This window comes from Vipera berus, assembly GCF_964194415.1.
Source record: "Vipera berus genome assembly, chromosome: 5".
Classification (NCBI taxonomy): domain Eukaryota; kingdom Metazoa; phylum Chordata; class Lepidosauria; order Squamata; family Viperidae; genus Vipera; species Vipera berus.
Genome location: NC_138207.1, coordinates 30,951,890 through 30,974,061, shown reverse-complemented (window position 1 = coordinate 30,974,061; position 22,172 = coordinate 30,951,890). Strand labels below are relative to the sequence as shown.

Below are 22,172 nucleotides of genomic sequence, written 5' to 3'. Positions count from 1 at the left end.
CACACACACACACACACACACACACATATGCAATGATTGGGACCCGAAGGGCAAGATGTTGCCAACTTCTGAGGTACCCATGTACCCCAACATACTATACTTTTGCACTGAGGATTTTAATCCAAAGCAATTTGGGGAGCTGATTTGGGCTAAAAAGCAAAATATAAATATAATATAAAGTCATGAATGTAGGTAATATGATTTTAGCTTTCGAACGAACCCAGAGCAAAATTAATATTGGGAATATATCTTGTGCCCAGTTTTGTTGATTTACAGCTGACTTTATCCAAGTCCTCATTGCAATACTATGGCAGAAGCAGTTGTGGATCAAGTGGGAACAGTCCTGGCTGCACCATTTTAAACCCCTTCCTTATGTGGACCAGCTGACCATATAAGACCTATAGAAGCACTGAAATAAGACACTTCAACCGAAGTTCTGCTGCTGATGTTACCTAGCCTGGTGACAAAATGTTTGGAAACTAAACAAGCTCAGAGAACAAGCCAACAACAACATCTACCACCCAAGCTACACATATTTTCCACCATTTCTAAACTCTTTCCTCCTATTTTAAGTCATATGACCCAGAACAGAACATTTGCAAATGCCTGACCCAGAACAGAGCATTTGCAACTGCCTGTACTTCTCAATACACACATATCTAGAAAAGCATAGATGCCACATGAGGTGAGAAGAGAAACACACACAAAGAGCAACACGTATACACATACACCCTGATCAGTATGAAGGGGAAAAGTGCGCACATGCCACACGCACGTGCGCGCGCGTGCGCACACACACGCACACACACACACACAGTACTTCATTTCAGCAAGCAACATGAGATGGAATATGATGTAGGGAACAACAGGGGGGAAAAGCAAAGATTTGTTCATGCTCTGGTTAGATGCAAATGTGAACACAGTTTTTGACTAATTGTATGAAAATATTTTATTAAAAAATAGACTGACTATAATGCATAAATTGACCTTTATAACTTTCAGCGGTTTAGCTGGAAAATAACATTGCAAAGATAAAAACAATATTGAAACTTCTACTGTGGAAACAGAAAGATATATTCTTGATATTGGAGTTGCAAACCATGTGGATTAATCTTTTCATATCCTTTGTTGTGTGTACATTAATGTACTTGCCTGAGTTGCATTCTCGAATGAAGCATTGGGGGAGATAAAAAATGGAAGCTGAGTGTAGTAAGTTCGTTTTCTAAGATCAGTTGTCTGTGCCTTTTGACTACTTTCAGTTAATATAATAGAAGTTTTAAAACCATAGGAAAGTTTCCATTTGAGTCATTTCTAAAAATTATGTTTTAGAATGATTAGCACATAAAGAAAAATATGTTCATAAGAACATAAACATTGCTTTGATTGAATAGCCTACCAACCACTTCTTCCAATGTTATTTTAGTGACCAAGAAAATATATTCTGGAAGCTGATAGTTTGTGCTATTTCTAACATGTATCATTGTCCTCAGCAATCAAAACTATACTGACTTTGGCAAGGGGGTTTGGTTTATTATTTTCCTTGGATGTGCCCAGTCTCCTCTTTGTTTATCATTTTAATATTGCAATGATTTCCAGATTCATTGTGTGAAATCAAGATCAAAAAGTGATTCCAAATTCTAGTATTTTGAACATGGGAAAAATTTCCCTTTGACATCTTTCACCATTCATAGGCCCATATTCTTTTATCCAATAAAATATCCAATTAGAAATTTAACAAACATCACAAAAGTTTTAAAAGACATTCCTCAAGTGCATTTTTTATCTGACTGGAATAAAGGGTGATAAGATAAAATTCACCTTTGGTTCTCAATGATTGTCAGAGTTGGAATGTATTGAACAGGTTTATTCTCTGATATATACATCTATCCTTGCTGTACTTAGTTCAGTGACACTGCTACCTGAATCATTAATTAACTGAGAACTAAAGCTGAATGCTTGTTCACCTTGGCCTCTTCCAAACTGAAGATCCTTGCCTAATTCTGTGAACCTTTGAATAATGTACTATGCTTTATCATTCCAGTTCCAAAAAATTTTAACAAAATTTTTAAGTATTGCATTAAATGTGCAAGTACATTCTTGATTGTATTTATATGTCACCCACTTCCTTAACAGCTTTGGGTTAATTTTAAAACATCCATAAGAATAGCTTTAAAATGTGACAGATATACAACACAAAACTAGAATATTAGATTAAAAGGCCCTGATAAATATATATGATTGGAAACCCCCTCCTAAACCATATTAAAGAAGATATTTTCTTCAACTTTGTAGGCTGGTGCTTAAAAAATACTATGGTCTCTACCTGGGAAAATATCAGCAACATTGATATGATTGTCTTCCTTGTTGTAAATATAGTTCATAGAAAGTACAGTGTAGGGCCCTTTTGTGCTTTCTTAATCAATAAGTAAGACATCTTTCTCAAATATTAGTATACAAAGATATTTTAAATATTCTAATGACTGGGTGAAAAAAAGTGTTAAATGTATTGAGCGTTCCTCTAAGCAGACATTCAGCTAAATAGCTTGTTAATAATAAAGTAGATTCCTAAGTAGAACATAAAATAAATAGATGACCAGTAGTAGAAACCGTTCTTTGAAAAATGTAAACTCCTGAAATTGATAATTAGGAGAATGTTGACTGTGAGATTTATAGTTAGTCAATCAACTTTTATGTAATGTATTGGGCCTTGTTTTGCTGAGTGTACCATGTGGGGTTTGAATGCTGGAAGGCTGCTTAAGCAAGGAGCTGGCTAACGGCTCCCAGCTCCTCAGACAACCCGTCTCCAGCACTGCTATTGGCTGCCTCTGGGGCGGCAATAGGTTGCTTTAAACCTATTGGCCGCCACCTAGAGGCCAGGGTATAAATAGCTGCATCCGCTATTTTACAACATTTTACAATTCATTTTCAACTCTTTTATTGCCATGAATGTTCTGAGTTTTTGATACAGAAATATTTTGGAAGTGTCAGCATTTTTAAAAACCTTTAAAAAGGACCTATTGTCACATGTCTAAGCTTGTAAGCCGCCCTGAGTCTTCGGAGAAGGGCGGGATATAAATGGAATTAAAATAAAAAAAAATTAAAAAAAATGTCAGTCAAATTTCTGCCTAATACTACCAGTATTGGAAAGGGCCTAAGCATTCAGGAATCTAGTGATCTCATCACCATTCAAATTCATTCCTTTATTATTAATTTATTTATTTAATTTCTATACCGCCCTTCTCCCGAAAGACTCAGGGCGGTGTACAGGGCAATAAAATGCAATAAAAATACAATATACAAAAGTTAAGAATTAAATAGAATAGCCCAATTGCAGTAAAATGGTTAGGTACACCTTGTAAATCCAATCCAAAAGATCACCTTATTTTGAGCTTACATTTTTCAGCCAAGATGCTATGGGAGTTATTCTAGGTAATTATAAAACTGGACTCTTGCTAAATAGCTTTTGTTAAAGTATCAAGAGTTTGATGGTGCTTATCTCTCCATGGCCATTTGCCATTTTTCCTTAAGAGTTTCCATAAAACCCTAGTAATGTTAGCAGATGTGATTACCTATTAAATGAAAAGCTCCTGAATTTTTAACTGTTTTGTATACCTTGGTGAAAGGCTAAGATACAAGGCTTTTATCTAAATCAATTTTTCTTCCTCTTGGCTCCAATGTTATCCTGCAGTGTTTAATCTTTTATTTTACTGGCTGCATTTTCCTCCAAATTTATTGTAAACCTAGAATCAGTGCCTTCAAATACTTCCTATTGTAAACCTAGTGTCTCTGAGTCAGTGCTATTCAGTATTTCCAGATACCAGTAGTACAGTACAGGTATTCATGGTTTAGCTGTTTGCAGTTGTGATGGTGATGAAAACCATGACCAGTCCTCACATTTATAACCTTTGCAGATCTGCAAAGCAAAGGAAAGCTGAAGTAACATCATAAAATTGTGATGTTTCACTTAGCAGCTACTTTGCTTAATGGCTGAGTTGCCAATCCCAATTGTGTTTACTAAATGATTACTATATATATGATACTAATAATACAATTACAGTCTGCATTGTTGGATAAAAGCTTAATCTCTTATAATGTTGTCAACATGGCTAAAGATATGTGACTAGAGAATTTGAAATTATTGTATCTGGAAAAGCTAAATTAGGAAAAGTTTGAACATAAGTTCCTTTTACACACAGCAGTTCTAATTCCCCAATTTACTGGAATGGAAAAGAATGGAAGGAAATAACACTAGCCTTCACAATGGTTAATCAGATAGCAATTATCTATTGCCTAAGAGTAGATATTTGTCCCAGAACTGGGACAGGTGTGCACAACCTTATATCATGCAAATATAAAGAAATGAGAATTCCAGAAGTAAGTGATAAGACAAGAACACGATATTACCAAAGCCCCTCAGCCATAAAACTCAACTTTGAGAATTTTATGTTAACTCAAGTATCAGCCTACAAACGGGGTAGGAAACTATTTGCTAATCACAGACTTGAGTTTAAGCATCTGTCAGATCTGCCCCCATGCAAGCTCCAGGGCTTGCAAGCTGCAGGGCTTCTGCAGTTTGGACATTTGAAAGAGTGCTGATCCCTCATGGGCCAAGCTGTATGGCAAAACCCAGTATATCCCAGAGCTTGTGAATCAGCCGATCTGCAAGTGGGTGGGGATGACACCCATTTCCTGTTTAATCTGTCATCTGCTATTTCAAATATATTGCCTTTTAGAGCCTATTGGATAGATGATCTGCAGTTTATAGTTGGTGATGCTGGCACTAAGAGAGCCCATTTTCAAAGTGCCAGATTCCCACTTTCCCTAAAATAGGATGTCCTTGGAACAGTGTTAGAATAGGTGGTGCCTCCTAGAACCAACATGAAGTAACCAATAGGCTGTTGGGTTGATCCCTCCCATGTGGGAGAGTTACTGCCTCTGAGATAATGAGTAGTGAAGTTAATACAGATTTTATATAACTTACCACTGCTTCCAAGGGAAAACAACATCTTAACATGGAAAGACTAAAGATGAATTAAAATCTGATCAGGTACGGATTTCAGAGAAGATGAAGACAAAAGCATGAAGATAAGAGGTTGCCCTCTGTGTTGATGAAAGTGGGGAAAGGATCTCTGTTTTTGTGTATCCACCTTGACTTGAGATTATGAAACTTTGCATCTATTGCCTTATGATTCCTTCCACATTTGTCCAGTTAAAACCTTGGTTTCCAATGAAATAATTGTAGTTTCTTGCTAACTATGCACCTGACCTCCTACTGTGCAATTTTTCGGTTTATTGCCATCTTGCCTTTCATTATTTCTACTTAACTGCTGCCTTCTTTCCTCTAGAATTACTTAAATCTACAAGGATTTTTATCTTCTCTTTGTTCTTGTGGTCACAGTTTACTCTGTTCAAGCATTATCTTGTTTTGGCTATCTTCCAGCATTTCATCATCTTAGTTTGTTTGACTGCTGGATATTGACTTTGATTTTTCACTTGAGTTTCATTGAGGCATAAAGGATAGCTGTTTTATCATTTTAATCTTTAGAACGCACACATAATTAGTAGTTATAGGCCGTATTATCATTATTATTAGGCAGCTTGGGTCTATTAGGACTTCTTTGTTACAAGCAAGTAAATATAATCAGAATTAAGCTTAGAACAAATATGTTGATTATTTTAAGACAGCACAAAACTCTATACTGCTACTATATCCTAAGATTTACCTAAGATTCATATTTAATAAATGTTTTATTTTCATTCTGGTTATTTCATTTTATTTTAGTTTCATTATGCTTATATTTGTCTTTGTGCCTTATTCAATATACAAATTGGAACAAATGGGCACAATATTTATACAAATATTTTAAACTGGGGTCTCTATCCAAAGATCACAACTAAGGAGCAATTTATGGGAAACACTGCTTAAGTTAATTTCCTATAAGGGATTTAAGTATATGGTTAATTTTGAATGGAAATGAATGAGGCTTCAAAGCATTTGAGTCATGACTTGACAAACAGAGTCAAATTTTAAAAGTAACTCTTTTGTTTGCATGCTTAATGTTCATATGGACTCTGTTAGATCCTTCTTTTTAGAGGAACATAAAGTCAAACTCTATCCCTTTTAGGAAGTTGGTCTGATGTATACAATCACCATGATACAAAAAAGATGTTAAGACGGTAGAGAGGGTGCAGAGAAAATCAACAAAGATGATTTGAGAGCTGGAGTCTAAAACATATGAAGAACAATCACAGGAATTGGGAATGTAGTCTATCAAAGAGAAGGGCTACAAGTGACATGATAGCAATCTTTCAATATTTGAGCAGCTGTCACAGAGAAGAGAGGGTCAAGCTGTTCTCCAAACCATTTGAGGTCAGAATAGGAAGTAATGGATGGAAACTTACCAAAGAGAGATCCAACCTTCCATACAACTAGGAAGAAATTTCCTGACAGTGAGAACAATTAACCAGTAGAATGGTTTGCCTCTGGAAATTGTGGGTGCCCTGTCACTATAGGTTTTTAAGAAGAGATTGGACAGCCATTTTTCTAGAATGGTATAGGGTCTCCTGCTTGAGGAGAGGATTGGACTGGAAGACCTCCAAGGCCCCTTCCATCTCTGTTATTCTGTATACTGTGCCTTAACAGAGAAGAAGGAAAATACAAACTATTGTGTTGTGGGTTCTTGGCCGCATGGTCCGCCAACAGACAAAGGATTCAGCATAGCAGCTCTTTATTGGTGGTAGTACTGAAGTGAACAAAGGGGTTACCTGTACCCCTTATATACCTGGCCAGGTGCACTGGCAGCCAATCCCTTATTTGGGTTTTCCCGCTGAGCGCTTACCAGCCAATCCTGTTACAGCACAGCGCCACCTGATGGTCACAATGAACTGCTGCTTGTATTTTATTATCCCCATACATAACACCCCTTCCCCCATAATAAAAAAATAAACAATTTTTTATTTCTAACACATGCTTCTTGGTGATGCTTAGACACTTTGCGTCCTTCCTTACGTCCTTAAATAGTCCTCTAGATAAGCAGGTGGCCTATGAGTCCTGGTTGACCTTCTCAGGGGTTGCTCCCCTCCCTGGACAGTTGCATCATAAGTTGAGTCCTGGCTCTGGGGCCTTGCAACCCATTGCTGTTCAGGCCTGCCAAAAGCCTCTGGCAACAGTAGTGTCCGGAAGATCTTCTTCTTCCCCTAAACCCCATGTTTGTGGTTGGGTGGATTGGTCGCCCTGTGACCTTTCAGGAACCCATTTCCTGATTTGGTCGATGTGTCTCCTGACCTGGCGACCCCCCTCCACCTCTACAATGTAAGACAGCGGCCCTGTTCTGTCAATTACCTTCCCCAGAATCCACACATGTCCCAGCCCGTAGTTCCTGACCCAAACTTGGTTTCCCGTGTGTAGTTCCCTGGGGGGCAAAGGTTGTTCTGTCTCTGCGGCCACTATGTCAGGGTGGAGTCTGTCCAACTTTGTGATAAGACGTCTGCCCCAATGCAGTTCAGCTGGACTCTTGCCTGTGGTTGTGCACGGGATAGTGTGTTGAGCCAGAAGGAATTGGGCCAACCTCTGATGCCAGTCACCGCTGATGATGCGTCTCAAAGCGTCCTTAGTCGTCCTCACCATACGTTCTGCCTGCCCATTAGACGACGGGTGAAAGGGCGCAGAGATGACGTGTCTAATCAAGTTGGCCCTCGTGAAATCCTGGAAATCAGCAGATGTGAATTGTGGGCCATTATCCGAAACTATCACATCAGGCAGGCCATGAGTAGCAAAGAGTGCCCTTAGTACCTGAACCGTTTTGGCTGTGGTCATACTGGTCACTGGTACCACCTCTAGCCACTTGGAGTAGCTGTCCACTACCACTAAGAAAGTTTGGCCTTGAAAAAGGCCAGCATAATCTATGTGGATTCTGGACCAGGGGTTGTGCGTCACCTCCCACTTGTGGACCGGTGCGTGTGGCTGATCTGGCCTAGATCTTTGGCATGCGTAACACCCTGCTACCTCAATAGCTTTATCCAGGCCCGGCCACCACAAATAACTCCTGGCTAAGGCTTTCATCCTGACTATGCCCGGGTGTCCCTCATGTAATGACCGTAAAACCTTATCGCTAAATTTCTCAGGAATGATGACCCTGCTACCCCACAATAGGCATCCCTTATGAGAAGACAGCTCATGTCTCCTCGTGAAGAATGCCTGAAATTCCGGGCCTGCACTCTTTCCCTGCCACTCTGAGGCCACCCACACCAGTACTCTGCTGAGAACCTTATCTGCTGTGGTACCTGCAGCAATGTCCTTAGCGTGGAGTGGGCATTCTGGCAGGTCCTGAATTGCCATAATCTGTTCAGCAGGTGCTGGATCCGGTTCTGTAGTGGCTACTGGTAATCTGCTTAATCTGCTTAATCTGCTTAACCCATGTCCTTTCCTGGTTTATGAACCAGTTTGCATGTGTATGCTGAAAGGAATATGGACTACCTCATCATCCTTGGGGATAGGATTTGTGGGGTTTGCCTGTCAGTCGTGAACAACCCCAGCAGAGGCTTATGGTCCGTGAAGATAGTGAATTCCCTGCCATATAAGTAATCATGAAATTTCTTGACCCCTGACACTATTGCCAGGGCCTTATCTATTTGGGCATAATTCCTTTCTGCCCTTGACAGTGTCCGGGAGTAATAAGCGATAGGTCTCTGCTCCCCATTGTCCTCTATGTGACTTAGGACAGCACCCACTCCATAGGGGGATGCATCGCATGCAATGCAGATGGCTTTGGTTTCAATAAAATGTGTGACAGTTGAGTTGCATGACAATAGGTCTTTTAAGTTCCTAAAACTCTGTTCGTGGACCTTGGTCCAATTCCAAGGAGTTTTCTTGTCTAAGAGCCTGTGTAACGGCTCAGCAATTGCTGCTTTGTGGGGTAAAAAGGCATGATAGAAATTAAGCAACCCCAAGAAAGCTTGCAATTCAGCTTTGTTCTTTGGAGTAGGAGCCATTTTAATTGCTCTTACCTTTGAATCAGTAGGGTGAATTCCTTTGGCATCAATTCTGAACCCCAGGAATTCAGTTGATGCCACTCCAATACTGCATTTGTCCTTCTTAAGTTTCAGCCCTGCAGAACGGAATCTGCTTAACACAGCCTGCAACCTGTCAGCCAAGACCTCCTCAGAATCTCCAGCAATGAGGACATCATCAAAGTATGGGCATACCCCAGATATGCCCTTCAGAGTCCTCTCCATCACCTCCTGAAAGATTCTAGGAGCCACAGAGACTCCGAATTGCAATCAGTTGACTCTGAAGGCTCCTCTGTGAGTTACAATAGTCTGAGCGACTGCTGTCTCCCTGGTAACGGGGAGCTGCTGATACACTTGCGCCAAGTCGAGCTTGGCAAAGATGGTGCCACCCTGGAGTGCAGAGAGGACGTGTCTCACTGTTGGAACCGGGTAAGCATGCGGATTTAGGGCCCGGTTCACCGTGGCCTTATAATCCGTGCAAATTCTCACTTACCCGTTGGCTTTGAGTGGGGTGACTATCGGGGTCTCCCACTCTCCCCCGTCCACGGGTTCTAACACCCCTTGACCCACTAATTTATCCAATTCGCTCTCAATCTTGTGCTTGAGAGCGAAGGGGACTCTACAGGGTTTTATTCTTACGGGGAGAATATTGGGGTTCAATTTAAACATTGGGGGCCCTGTGTATTTACCCAACTTGCCATCGAATATGTCTGCAAACGTTTTGCAGACGGATTCGAGGCTTTTGGTCTGGATGCTATGGATCCCTGAGATCCCTATTCCCAGAGCCTGAAACCAATTAAGCCCCACTAAACTGGTCCTCCGGCCCTCGGCTACCAGGACGTCCAAAGGACCCTGGAAGTTCTTGAACCCTACTAACATGGTGGCCACCCCCTTAACTTTAATGGGTGCATGCTGGAAATCAGCTAACTGAATGTTGGTGGGCTTCAAAGGACCCTGTTTGCTCCGGCCGCAAACTGCTCTAAATGCATCACTAGAAATGATGGAGAATGCGGATCCGGAGTCGAACTCCATCTTGCAAGGTACCCCTTGCAACTGGACCTCTAATGTTATTTTTGGTGTGAGAACCCGGTGAATGTCTGTGTGTGAGAGACGGTCACCTTGTTCCCGTGGACTTTGGTAGGAGAGGGCTGAGGAGAGTTGAGATGAGGGGACTCAGTACCTTTAGGCCACGCGTCCACCAATTGAAGTTTGTGCAAGTTGTTCCGCGTGCGATTTCGGCAGACGGCCGCGATGTGTCCTGTCTTACCGCAGAACCGGCACTTAACGGATCTGAACTTGCAGGTCACCCTCGGATGGTTTCCCCTGCAGCTAGCGCATTTTTGAGTGGTTTCTTTGCAGTTGCAGCTTGTGCATTTGCTAGTTGCTGGTGTCTTCCGCTGGCTTCCATTGTTGTCGCACCGCGGTTGCTGTCTTCCTTGCTTTTGATGCATGGCATCAATCTCAGCCTCCTCCGCCACTTCTCCGATTCCGCCATCCACAGCCTCTCCATGATGAATGGAACCGCCTGGGCTGCTGGGTCGAGTTTGATGGGTCGCGTTTACTGCTCCCCCAGTGGCTTTGCTGGCCAAGATCTCATCCTGAGCATCTTGTAATGTGATCGTTGGCCGGGCATATAGGCGCTGCTGCAGTTGCTTGTCTCGGAGCCCACACACCAACCGATCCTGCAACCTTTCTTCTAAATTATTAAAATTGCACAGGTGCGCGGCTTCCCGTAGAGCTACGATAAATTCGCTGGCACCGTTGGTCGAACTGGCCTCGCCACGCCAGTTCGGACATTCGCGGCTTGAAATGATTATTCAGCTTCTCCACGACGTCCTTGTACGACACGGTCTTGATCGCTGTCGGCACGCAGAGGCTAACGGCCAGGTCGTGGATCGCTGGGCCGCTCAGGCAGGTCAGGAATGCTCCTTTCTGGATATCATCAGTGATCCGGTTAGCCCGCAAGATCACACCTGACTCAGGTGTGAAGCCCATCTCTTGGGATGCCGCATATCGAATGGCGGAACCTGTCTGTACTGCACCATGGTTATCCTGTTTCTCCGCTTTACTGACCGCAAGCACTTGCTTAGCCAGCCAAGGAAGGTTCGGGGAATTGTTTTTTCCCTCCGATCCTTAGTGACTTCAGCCCCTCAGGAGAAACAGGATCCCACCTTCGTTGTCACTATTGTGTTGAGGGTTCTTGGCCGCATGGTCTGACAACAGACAAAGGATTCAGCATAGCAGCTCTTTATTGGTGGTAGTACTGAAGTGAAGAAAGGGGTTACCTGTACCCCTTATATACCTGGTCAGGTGCACTGGCAGCCAATCCCTTATTTGGGTTTTCCTCGCTGAGCGCTTACCAGCCAATCCTGTTACAGCACAGCGCCACCTGATGGTCACAATGAACTGCTGCTTGTATTTTATTATCCCCATACATAACACAAACCATCTTTGTTTAACTATAGAACTGTATCTTCAGAGATAATACATCTTTCTCCTTCACAGTCCCATGACGGCTATCATGACTCAAACAGTATGCAAATCAGAACCCTCAATTTTGTCACTGTTTTATCAGCCCATTATTCATATGCTGCAACAAATATGGCTACTCAATCTTCTTGTTTCATCAGGACCTTTTTTTAGGAGTGCAATCTGAGACAAGTATATGGATGATGATAATCTGTGGATAATTTTAATAAATGCCAGTATCTGATACTGGCATTTAATCAGTTCTGAGTAAATAGGAAATATAAAGTATTGATTGTGCTCATAATTTCCAGTGATATAAGACAAAGTCAGTCCATAGGAAGTCTTGATGTTACATAAGATAAGATAATCTTGTCATTTTTTTACTGTGGGCACAACAACACACATCAAAAATGAAATTTAGTTGCCGGCTCTCTAAGTGAAACATACATGACACGCACCTAAAACATACTATAAACAACATATGTATAAATCCACCCTCCTACATATACATAATAAAATATTAAATACTGTCCATCTTGAATATATAACGGAAGGAGGAAGCCTGAGAGTTCACAAGGTTAATGCTGCATGGAATGAAACTATGGTTGAATCTGGATGTTCTGCTATGGATAAAAGGCCCAGTTTGTCTACTAGATGCTGGGGAATGATAAATAAATCAGGATTTGTTAGTTGCAAATGACTAAAAAATAATGTGGCAACTTGGAAATAAATTACTCATGTTACTAAAATTATATTTGTTATTTTTTTCCTATAGTCTGATGTAGTCTCCTTTGAACTGAGCTCCATCTTGTGGTCACACATACAAGACCAAGATACCGGTAATGCAAGTATGAGAGACAATAAGGAAGTAGGGGCATAACAGGAAAAATCCCATTTAGAGATTCATACAATACATTCTGTTTCAGGTAAATTTAAGTCATTAATTACTCCAGTGATTAAACTGGTTCAGACATCCACAAAACATCTGTGGTCAAACATGCAAGTTGTTTTCTAGACTGAATTCAGGAGGAATCTGTTTTTCTGCTGTATATGGAAGAGGCTGTGTGCAGACTTGATTAATTGTTCAATGAACATTCCACTCAACACTCTTTCTATTGAAGATTCTTTCTAGTATAATAGTCTTCAAATGTGTAGAAATAGAAATACGTATATATACGTTTCCAATAGAAAAATGCAAATGTGCAATGAAAAATATTTTGCCTGCAGAAGTTCTAGCAATCACCCATTGTTTTTTAAAGTGCAAAATAGTTGCTAAAATGGAGATACATACATTTTGTGCATATAGGTGTTATTGTAAAAAGAAAGTTATATCCAGCAAAATCATTCAACATTCCTTGAAGATTGTTTATGGAGTTTATTAGTGAAATATATAGCCAATAATTTCAATTGCAAAAATAATGATATGCTACTCCCAAAAATGATATTCAGCTACTCCAATGAAAATAGAAAGATTTATTTAGAAAATTAAAATATCTAAAGATATCAGACAATTATGATCTATATATACCTAAGTATTTCCCCCACCACCACCCAATTCTCTTCCCTATTTTTTGTTCATTTGTCAATGGAAAAAAATATTTTTGGAAGCTTAGAAATATTAAGTCAAATTAAATTATCAATCCTTTGTAAACAATGGGGTCCTGTTGTTTTGTCAGCAGGTAGAGAGAAAAGGAAGGGAATGAATTTGTAAATTTCATTAGTTTATATGTCAGAAGACAAAGTTGATAGCCTTCATTACTGGGTTAAACCAACCTTAATCAAAGGCCATAGTTGCAATTGTGTAATTTACTTTAGATGTCAAATGCTTGTATTTCTAATTCCATAACACATAGCATGATCTTAATATTTGTCTATTGAAGCCCTTTTATCTAAAGGGCTGCAACTGCTTAGCTAAAGTATAGTCGTATCAACATTCTTTATTTTGAAGATTCTTTCTTTTATATTAGCCTTCAAATGAATATAGGTTTCCATACGTGGGGTCAAAAAATGAACTACATTGTAATTTCAAGACATTATCGTTCTGATTAGTATGCATTTACATTTCTTTTCATGTTTATAAATAAATATAAATTTGTGAGATATGGACACAAAAGCAAAATTACAACTTACCAACTTATATTTAACTTATACAATATATGAATTCAATACTTATGCTAATTTTTAAAAACCATTTAATGGCTGACATTGTAATCTAGAAATTATGATCTCTAAAACATAGCTTAATTATTTTTATACCTTCCAGTTCCAAAGATTGATCCTGAATTAATTTATCACATAAGCATGGTTTGTTTTATAAATAGCATTATTGTACTTTATGATTTCATAATAATAAAACCATTATTATATTTATAATGCCTTTTTAAATATTAGTCTTTGCACTATTTCATTGCAATCACATGGGGTAATTGTAACCCATATACATTTTTACTGCAGAATTAATAGAGAAGTAGAGTTATAAAAGCCGATCCTAGCAAAAGATTATAATAAATAGTATCTCAAAATTACAAAAGTTTATCACTAATAGTTTTCTGATGTGTGGGATTATTGTATGTTTGTGTGTGTCTGGGAGAAATCATTACAACATATAGAGGTCATTTTTTCCCAGCAAAAATAATTTGATAAATGTAATGTTGAATTTCTTTTCAGAAATCCAAACAAGCCTGAACCATTCATCCCAAATCTATTGACTGTATCCCCCATACTGATGTATTTTTGCAAACCCTCCCAATCCAAAGAAGAAATATATGCCTATTTTTGTGGCTTTGTATCCAATACATTTTAGTATTTGAGCTAGATTTTAATATGAGGTAGCGCAGCTGTGTACATCCAATGCCATTTATGTCTCCTTCTTTGAGTTTATTTATGATCAAACCTAGCTGGGTTATGAGTTTAAGTTGGTCACAGGTATTTTCTTTAGAGCTTTTAAGGGTCTTTGTCTCATTTGTATTTATTTTGTTTAAAGTCTTCAAATAAAAAAAATGCATGAAATGTTGGCTTACTGCAAAGCCAGTGCCTGAGGCTTGTTATCCTTTTTATTTACAAGAATCCTTCAAGGCCCTACATGAGCACCACAGACATTCTTAGGTACTTCTTTGTCCCAAAAAGAGAGAGAAAGTTGAGGTACCTGGAAGCATCCTGGATGCCGGATATGGTGAATGTTATTTTGTGACAAGAAAGTGTTTTGTGAATGGGCAAGGCTCTGCCTACCTCCCTTGGCAGTCAACAGGAATTCTGACGTGTAACTTTAGCTTTCCAAATGAGAATTTATATAACAGCTATTCAAATATCTGGAATCTGGCTTACTTTCTCACGCACTCCCAAACTTTTAAAAACAGCCACTAAGGAGAGAGACCTAGCCTGGATTTGCAAAATTGTTTGGCAATTTATCTTACCAGAGTCAGAAACAACTCTTACAATAAGTATCATTCAGCTAAATTGGATTACATTCTATTAAAAAATATGTAACCTTTTTTACAACACAAAGCGTAAGCCGCCCTGAGTCTTCGGAGAAGGGCGGGATATAAATGGAATTAAAATAAATAAATAAAAATATGAGTCTTAGCAGAAATTATAATATTTATAATATTCATGGAGCATCCCAACCATCCACCCTGTAATATTGAATATACTTCCTTTTTCTCACTAAATTTCATGATTGAAGTTTCATTTAGGATACTTATTTTCACTGTATCTGCCTCTTAACAGTCCTCTTCCATCTAACTGCTCAGTTATCATCGCTGTCTGTGAAGATTCTCAGTCATCCAGGTCATGGTTGTCCCAAAAGTGCTTTTTCATGTCCCAAAAGTGCTTTCTTTTTTCTCTTTGAAGACGTTTTGCTTCTCATCCAAGAAGCTTCTTCAGCTGAGGGGATGGTGGGGAATGAAAGGATTTATATTCTTTGTAGACAGCTGGTCATTTGTATTCTTTTAGTGAGTTATTGATGCCACCTGGAGGCTTATCTGTGTCAACAGGGTCACCTGAAGAGTGCAATTGGGTGTGAAGCCTTCTTGGAACTGTTGAAAGGACTGTGTTGTAGACTGAAGATGATGTCATATCCCTCCCCCTCTGTTGAGAGAAGGCTGTTCAATTCTGACATAGATGGCCTCTTTGGCCCCTCTTTCAAACGAGTGGTCCTCTCTGTCCACATTTTTCATCACCATTGTAACTGAATTATTGCTAAACAAGGCAATTGTTAAATGAGAACTATCTGCAATTCTGTTTTGTAGATAGTGTTTCATTTCTGGGACTTACATAGGTGATTCTATTGATTATGCTGAGTTTTTATATCTTGACTTTTATTTTTATCCTAATTATAAAGGGGAAATTGTATGCCACTAAGGTCAATTCTGATAGAAGCAGCTTGTAAGCCCTCTAAAATTAATTAATTAATTAATTAATTAAATCTCTGTTTACTGGGGTTTGTGATATAAAGAGTTGCAGCTGCTTTAAGAAGTTTCAGATATATGCTCAGTGCATATTCTCTCATGTTCTGAAGCAGCAGTAGTGGGCCTGAGCAATATGGGAATCATGTATATGAGATAGGCAACTGTATAAATGTTCAGTATCTTCCCCTTGCCCAAGGGAAAAGCTCTTATTTAGGCATACAAGATCTAAACTGTAAATCTGCAGGCACCACTAGATGGCAGCCAAGAGTAAGGTTTTCTGCATTTCCTTCCCACAGATCATGGTTGTCCAAATGTTGCTGTATGTGTGTGTTATCATGGCTATGTTGAAGCTATGGCACAAGATACAGGTAGTGATGGGAAGTCTATTTGGCCTACCTTAATCAAATTTATGCCATTGTTTTATTCAATTTCATTATTTTATTTTTTATTCAAATAGAAATATACAAACATAACACATACAAATCTAATTTTTTTAATCCCATTTATAAATAAAAAAACAATATAAAAATACAAATACTACAATGCACCCACCCCCTGGAGACCATTTTTATTACCTATATTTCTTCTCATATAACAACTAACAATATACAATATATTTCAATTGTGCCCTTATCCCCTCCAAAACAGCATATATTCTTGAGCAGGTTTGTTCCCTTTTATGCCATTGTTTTAATTCACAGTCCTATAAAGCCTGCCTAGTGTTATTTGCCTGCCTGTTTAAGCATCATGTATCAAACTCTTTATTTTGCCCCCTGGTCTATAAGAGTTAGGAAGTCATTATATTCTTTCCTCATATCATGCCTAGAGGGTTGCAGCTGTTGGGAAATGCATAATCACAGATTTCAGCAATGATCTGTATGCAAGACTAATTGTTCATTGATGACCAAGCAGCAATTCTCCATAGCAACAATTATGATTTTGTTTTATGGTAAAATAGTTCGATGAATACATAAATACACTAACATGGGGGGAGCTAGCTTTTTAATGATAATTGTAGTTACCTTTCTATGATTTTTTTTAAAAAAATATTCTTTGGCTAAAGAAGCTGGCACTGACTGATGGTTTCTGAATCTTGTTGGTCAATTATAACAGTGTCACTGCTCTGGCATAGTCTGCACTGGAGATCATATTCCCTATTGACTTTTAAAAAACTCCTAAAAACAACTATTCTTGAGGTATCCTCTGAACTTCATATTTGTCCACTTTTTCTTTATTTATCGTTGTTTGTTGTTTGTTGATCTCATTATATGTTTTAATTGTACTGCAGATATTTTAATTAGTATGTATTGTAGGTGGCCGAGTGTGATCACTTTGTGATGGGGTATGGGGACAATAAGTATTAGCATTTGATCTTGATTTTAAAATCTCTTCTTTATTTAAACAGATGACCATCATGTCCCACTTAAAGGATCTCAAAGATGACTTTCACAGTGACACAGTCCTTTCCATATTAAATGAACAACGCATTCGGGGCATTTTATGTGATGTCACCATAATTGTAGAAGATACCAAATTCAAAGCCCATAGTAATATCCTGGCTGCTTCAAGCCTTTATTTCAAAAATATATTTTGGAGTCATGCAATCTGCATTTCTGGACATGTGTTAGAACTAGATGGTCTGAAGGCTGAAGTGTTCACAGAGATACTTAATTACATCTATAGTTCTACAGTAATTGTTAAAAAACAAGAGTCTCTTGTGGATCTTGCCGCTGCTGGCAAAAAATTGGGAATATCTTTTTTAGAAGATCTTACAGAAAAGAGCCTTTCCAGTTCCCCTCGTCTGTATTCATTTTGCAATACTGAAAAAAATGACGTGAAAGAAGAAAAAAGACAGGAAGATTCAGCCATTACAAATGGACCAAGAATCACGAATGCATACTCAATTTTTGAAACTGAAAGTAGTAATAATTTGTTTTCTCCTCTTGACCTGAGGGCAAATTTTAAAAAAATGCCTGAAACAAATAAAGCATCCAATAGTGATTTGGACAGGACTGATGCATGCAAAGAGGCTGAGAGAGCCAGCACATTAGCTGAACATTCCTATGCTGTTACAACAGGTTGCAATGCTTTACAACAAAATTCCTTTTATTATGAAAACACCCCACTTTATAAAACAGGTGAAGATTGTTCTGAAGTTGCAGAGTTAGTGCCTCCAGTTAAATCAGTAACACACTCATATAATGCACCAAAGGCTATATTTAACTCCCAGATCACAGATGCTCCTACTGTAAAGATATCAGCCCACAAGGGAAGCAGTTCAGAGGCTCCCCATAAAGTCATAAATGACCACAGCCATTCTTTTCAAAACTGCCAGGCAAATAAAGCCAATATTCTCTCTTCTAAGGAAAATGAAAATAAATCAGATAACCTTTCTGGATCAATAGCTATGGACATTCCACATCCTTACAACTGCAATTGTTGTACTAAATCATTGAATGATAAAACTCAGTTAAGCACTCATCTTAAACTTCATTCACAATCTCAAGAGACTTTAGTTTGCAAATATTGTAGCAAACAGTGTGAAAATATTGCTGGACTAGAGACTCATGAACAAGAATGTAGGGGTCTGAATAATTTGTGTGTTGAAAATGAAAATGAGCGGAATAGTCTGGATAATTTTGCTCCTTCAAATGAAAGAACTGGCACCTCATATGTAAGCCCAGACCCCACAGAAACTGAAAATGAGATTACTGATTATCCTGCCACAAACGGTACAATGCCAGAAACAGACCATTTTGTTAAAGTTGTCGGTGGACAGATACTTTATACTTGCAGTGTTTGTAAACGTACCTATGTTACCTTGTCTAGCCTCCGAAGACATTCAAATGTTCATTCTTGGAGAAGAACCTATCCATGCCATTATTGCAACAAAGTCTTTGCGTTAGCAGAGTACCGTACTAGACACGAAATCTGGCACACGGGTGAAAGGCGATACCAATGTATCTTCTGTCTTGAGACTTTTATGACATACTATATACTCAAAAACCATCAGAAATCTTTTCATGCAATTGATCACCGACTTGGTGTAAACAAGAAAACAGCTAATGGCGGCTTAAAACCAAATGTATATCCTTACAAGCTTTACAGGCTTTTGCCTATGAAATGTAAAAGGGCACCATATAAAAGTTACGGAAACGCATCATATGAAAGTGTACAAGTTAATGAAGCGCCATCTAGTACCTGTATTATTCAGAATACTGTCACATCTGAACTGTCATCCTTGAATTTTGAACACAATATATTGCCAGCTTCCAGTATTTCTTTGGATAGTTCTTCGTGTGGTGATGTTACAGCAACATCTGAAAATCCTCCAAATGTTTCTTCCTGGAAAATTTCATCAAGGACAGATCTTAACAATAACGCTCCCACTAACAGAAGGACATTATCTTCTGTTGAGGATTCTGGTCCTCAGGAATACGATTCCTCTTGTCAAGCAATTAGTAATAGCAATTCCCATGAGAATTCAACCTCTGTTATTAGCTATAACAATCCAGCATCTTCTGTTATAGTGCATAGTGGAAGAGTTTCCTCAGTGATAATGCACAGTAATGCTGTCAATGCAGTAGGAAGAAGTGATAAGGGGACTTCAGATATCACAATCAGTCAAGTAGCAAGCAATGATCTTATATATGAGTCAGAAAATGGCAATAGTAGAACAAAAAGCAATAAAGAAAAGAAAAAGGTCCCCCTATATGACAGAGAAGCAACTTTAAAGGAGGTAAAATATACAACAAATACAGGGATACCTTCTAACACACCTACACACATCATTGAAACTTCAAGTAAGACTGAAACTTATATCGCAAAACCTGCACTGCCAGGAACATCTGCTGACAGCAATGTTGCTCCACTTTGTCAAATAACAGTTAAAATTGGAAATGAAGCTATTGTGAAAAGACATATTTTGGGGTCCAAACTGTTTTACAAAAAAGGCAGAAAATCTAAATATGAATCCAAAGGTGATCAGACAGTTCAGGTTGCAGAACGGGAAAAGAGAGAGAGAAGCATGTCTCGAGTTTGTCAGGCAGACATTGAAAGTGAAATGGGTGATGATATCAGCGACCATGACTCTAATGATAAACCTTGGCGGCCATATTACAATTACAAACCAAAAAAGAAATCTAAACAACTAAGAAAAATGAGAAAAGCAAAATGGAAAGAGAAATACAGGAGCAGAAATTCCTGTCAGGAAAGTGAGAAGGCCTATGTCACCACTTATGCTCTTAGGAATATTCCTGAAGAGAAGGTCTGTAATCAAGAAGGGGAAGAGAAAATGCCAGATCTTTATTGTAAGCTCTGTGAAAGGGAGAATACTTCTACAGAAGTATCCCATGACCACTCACACTGGGAGACCACAGAGTCTGAGACTTTCACTTGTGATTTATGCCAAAAGCATTTCCAGAGCAATTCTACCCTAAGGGTGCATAAACGGTGTCATGTGGGGGAGAAACCCTACCTTTGCAAGACCTGTGGGAAAAGTTTTTCAATCTCTAGCAATTTACAGAAGCATGAACGCACCCATTCTGCCGTCAAGGATTTCATCTGTCAACACTGTAACAAAGCATTCACTCTCAATGAAACACTCAAAATACACGAAAGAATCCATACAGGAGAAAAACGCTACCACTGTCAATTTTGTTTTCAGGGCTTCTTATATCTTTCCACCAAAAGGAATCATGAGCAAAGGCATAAGCGTGAGCACACTGGAAAAGGCTATGCATGTTTTCAGTGCCCCAAGGTTTGTAAGACGGCAGCTGCTCTTGGGATGCACCAGAAGAAGCATTTGTTTAAACCACCTAAGCAAGAGGACAGAAAAGACTGTTTGTTTAATGAAAGCTCTAAATCATATAAAAGTCAACATTTCTTTGATTCAGAGCAACAGGAAACAGCTAAACCTCTCCTAACTAAATGCCTAACTGATGCAGAAAGTTTCAAAGCCAGTAATATTCAGAATACTGCATTGGATGCTGGACTCTGAGTAAGAAAAGGGTGTGGCAACAAAGATTAAAATAGAAAGATGAAAGGCCATAGAAGCAAGCAATTAATGCAAAAAAAATCCAAATTTATGGAAGTTCTTAAAATTTGAGATATATATTTTTCACATAAATATATTGCATACTTTACATTTTAAATGTGCCATAAAAAGCAAAATTTGGAAAATATACTGAAGTTAATGAAGCCTAAAAAAGTATAAGGAGATATTAATATCCCTCAGAAGAAAGTTTATGTAAAAAAGAATATGCTTAACTGAAATGTTTAAAAGGATATTATAAAGAATTTACTGTTGTACTGGAAATATGCCTAACCTGTTAAGAATATGAATCATTTTGGGCAACTAAAAAATGAGTGATATCCATCCAGAATATATAGTAAGGTTAAAGTGTTTTCTGCTAGAAGAAATTACATCTTTCTTCCATAATTGGTTCAAAGGTCAACACTGTTTTAAAATTTTAATTTAGCCCTAGTTTAATGTGTACACAATAAACATCTGGTTAAGATTCTAGCATTTGTTATTTGAGTAGTCCACTCAGCCATTCGAAGTGTGAATATGCTGTTACCGAACAATTTTGTAAGAGCTTATGAATGGTACATCGTACAATCAGCCAGATGTATTATTATAATAAATATTTATATTCTTAACATGTACCACAATGTGTCATCAGCTCATTATATATTAATGCTATCAGATTTGCAGATTTGCAGACTGATGTGCAAGTGAAGTTTAAATATGATAGCATTATACATGATTCCTTCATGAGCATAGTTACACACATGGAATAAGATCTCTATACTGTTGAAGAGACTTTTCTTACCATTAGTCTACAAGCATCATTCAGACCATCAGCTCAATGCCCATGTATGTCTTCTATATAGTGATTTCTCCTCATTGACTTGGTCCAGGCATGACCTGTCCTCTGAGAAGAAATAATCTGCAAGAATCCAATACAGGAACAGGTAACTGGATACAATATCAAATTTCTCCATGGAATATTCCTAAAACTTACAGCTGACATTTTCAGTTGTGTTTGCCTCTAAATATATGTTCAAGGCTCAAAAAAGGAAAAAAAGAGGCACTCTGATCCTATTTTAGGTACACTGCTGTACTCATGAGTGTGAAGATAGTTTTGGTACCTTGATTTACTCCAAGGCCAATACTCTCATATTTGGATTTACTGAATTGTATTCCAAGTTGACTTCCACAGTGTTTTACATATATAGTCATCCCCCTAGTTTGTGTAATTACCATAGAATTTAGACACTCCAATC

General features: G+C 38.5%; 1 protein-coding gene and 1 long non-coding RNA gene across 2 annotated transcripts in view; one reads left to right on the top strand and one right to left on the bottom strand.

Annotated features, from left to right (window-relative positions):
- The window catches only part of LOC308668677, a 33,544-nt gene that overhangs the window by 9,928 nt on the left and 1,444 nt on the right, over positions 1 to 22,172 (bottom strand). Inside the window, exon 2 of the long non-coding RNA XR_014026571.1 lies at positions 21,719 to 21,835. This is a non-coding gene — a long non-coding RNA (uncharacterized lncRNA). The remainder of the gene's footprint in view (positions 1 to 21,718; positions 21,836 to 22,172) is intronic.
- On the top strand, positions 17,249 to 20,883 carry ZBTB38 (zinc finger and BTB domain containing 38; the record flags this gene model as incomplete). Its single annotated transcript, XM_081328734.1, has 1 exon — positions 17,249 to 20,883. Exon 1 carries the CDS (start codon positions 17,290 to 17,292, stop codon positions 20,881 to 20,883), a length of 3,594 nt encoding a protein of 1,197 aa, XP_081184860.1. The 5' UTR covers positions 17,249 to 17,289.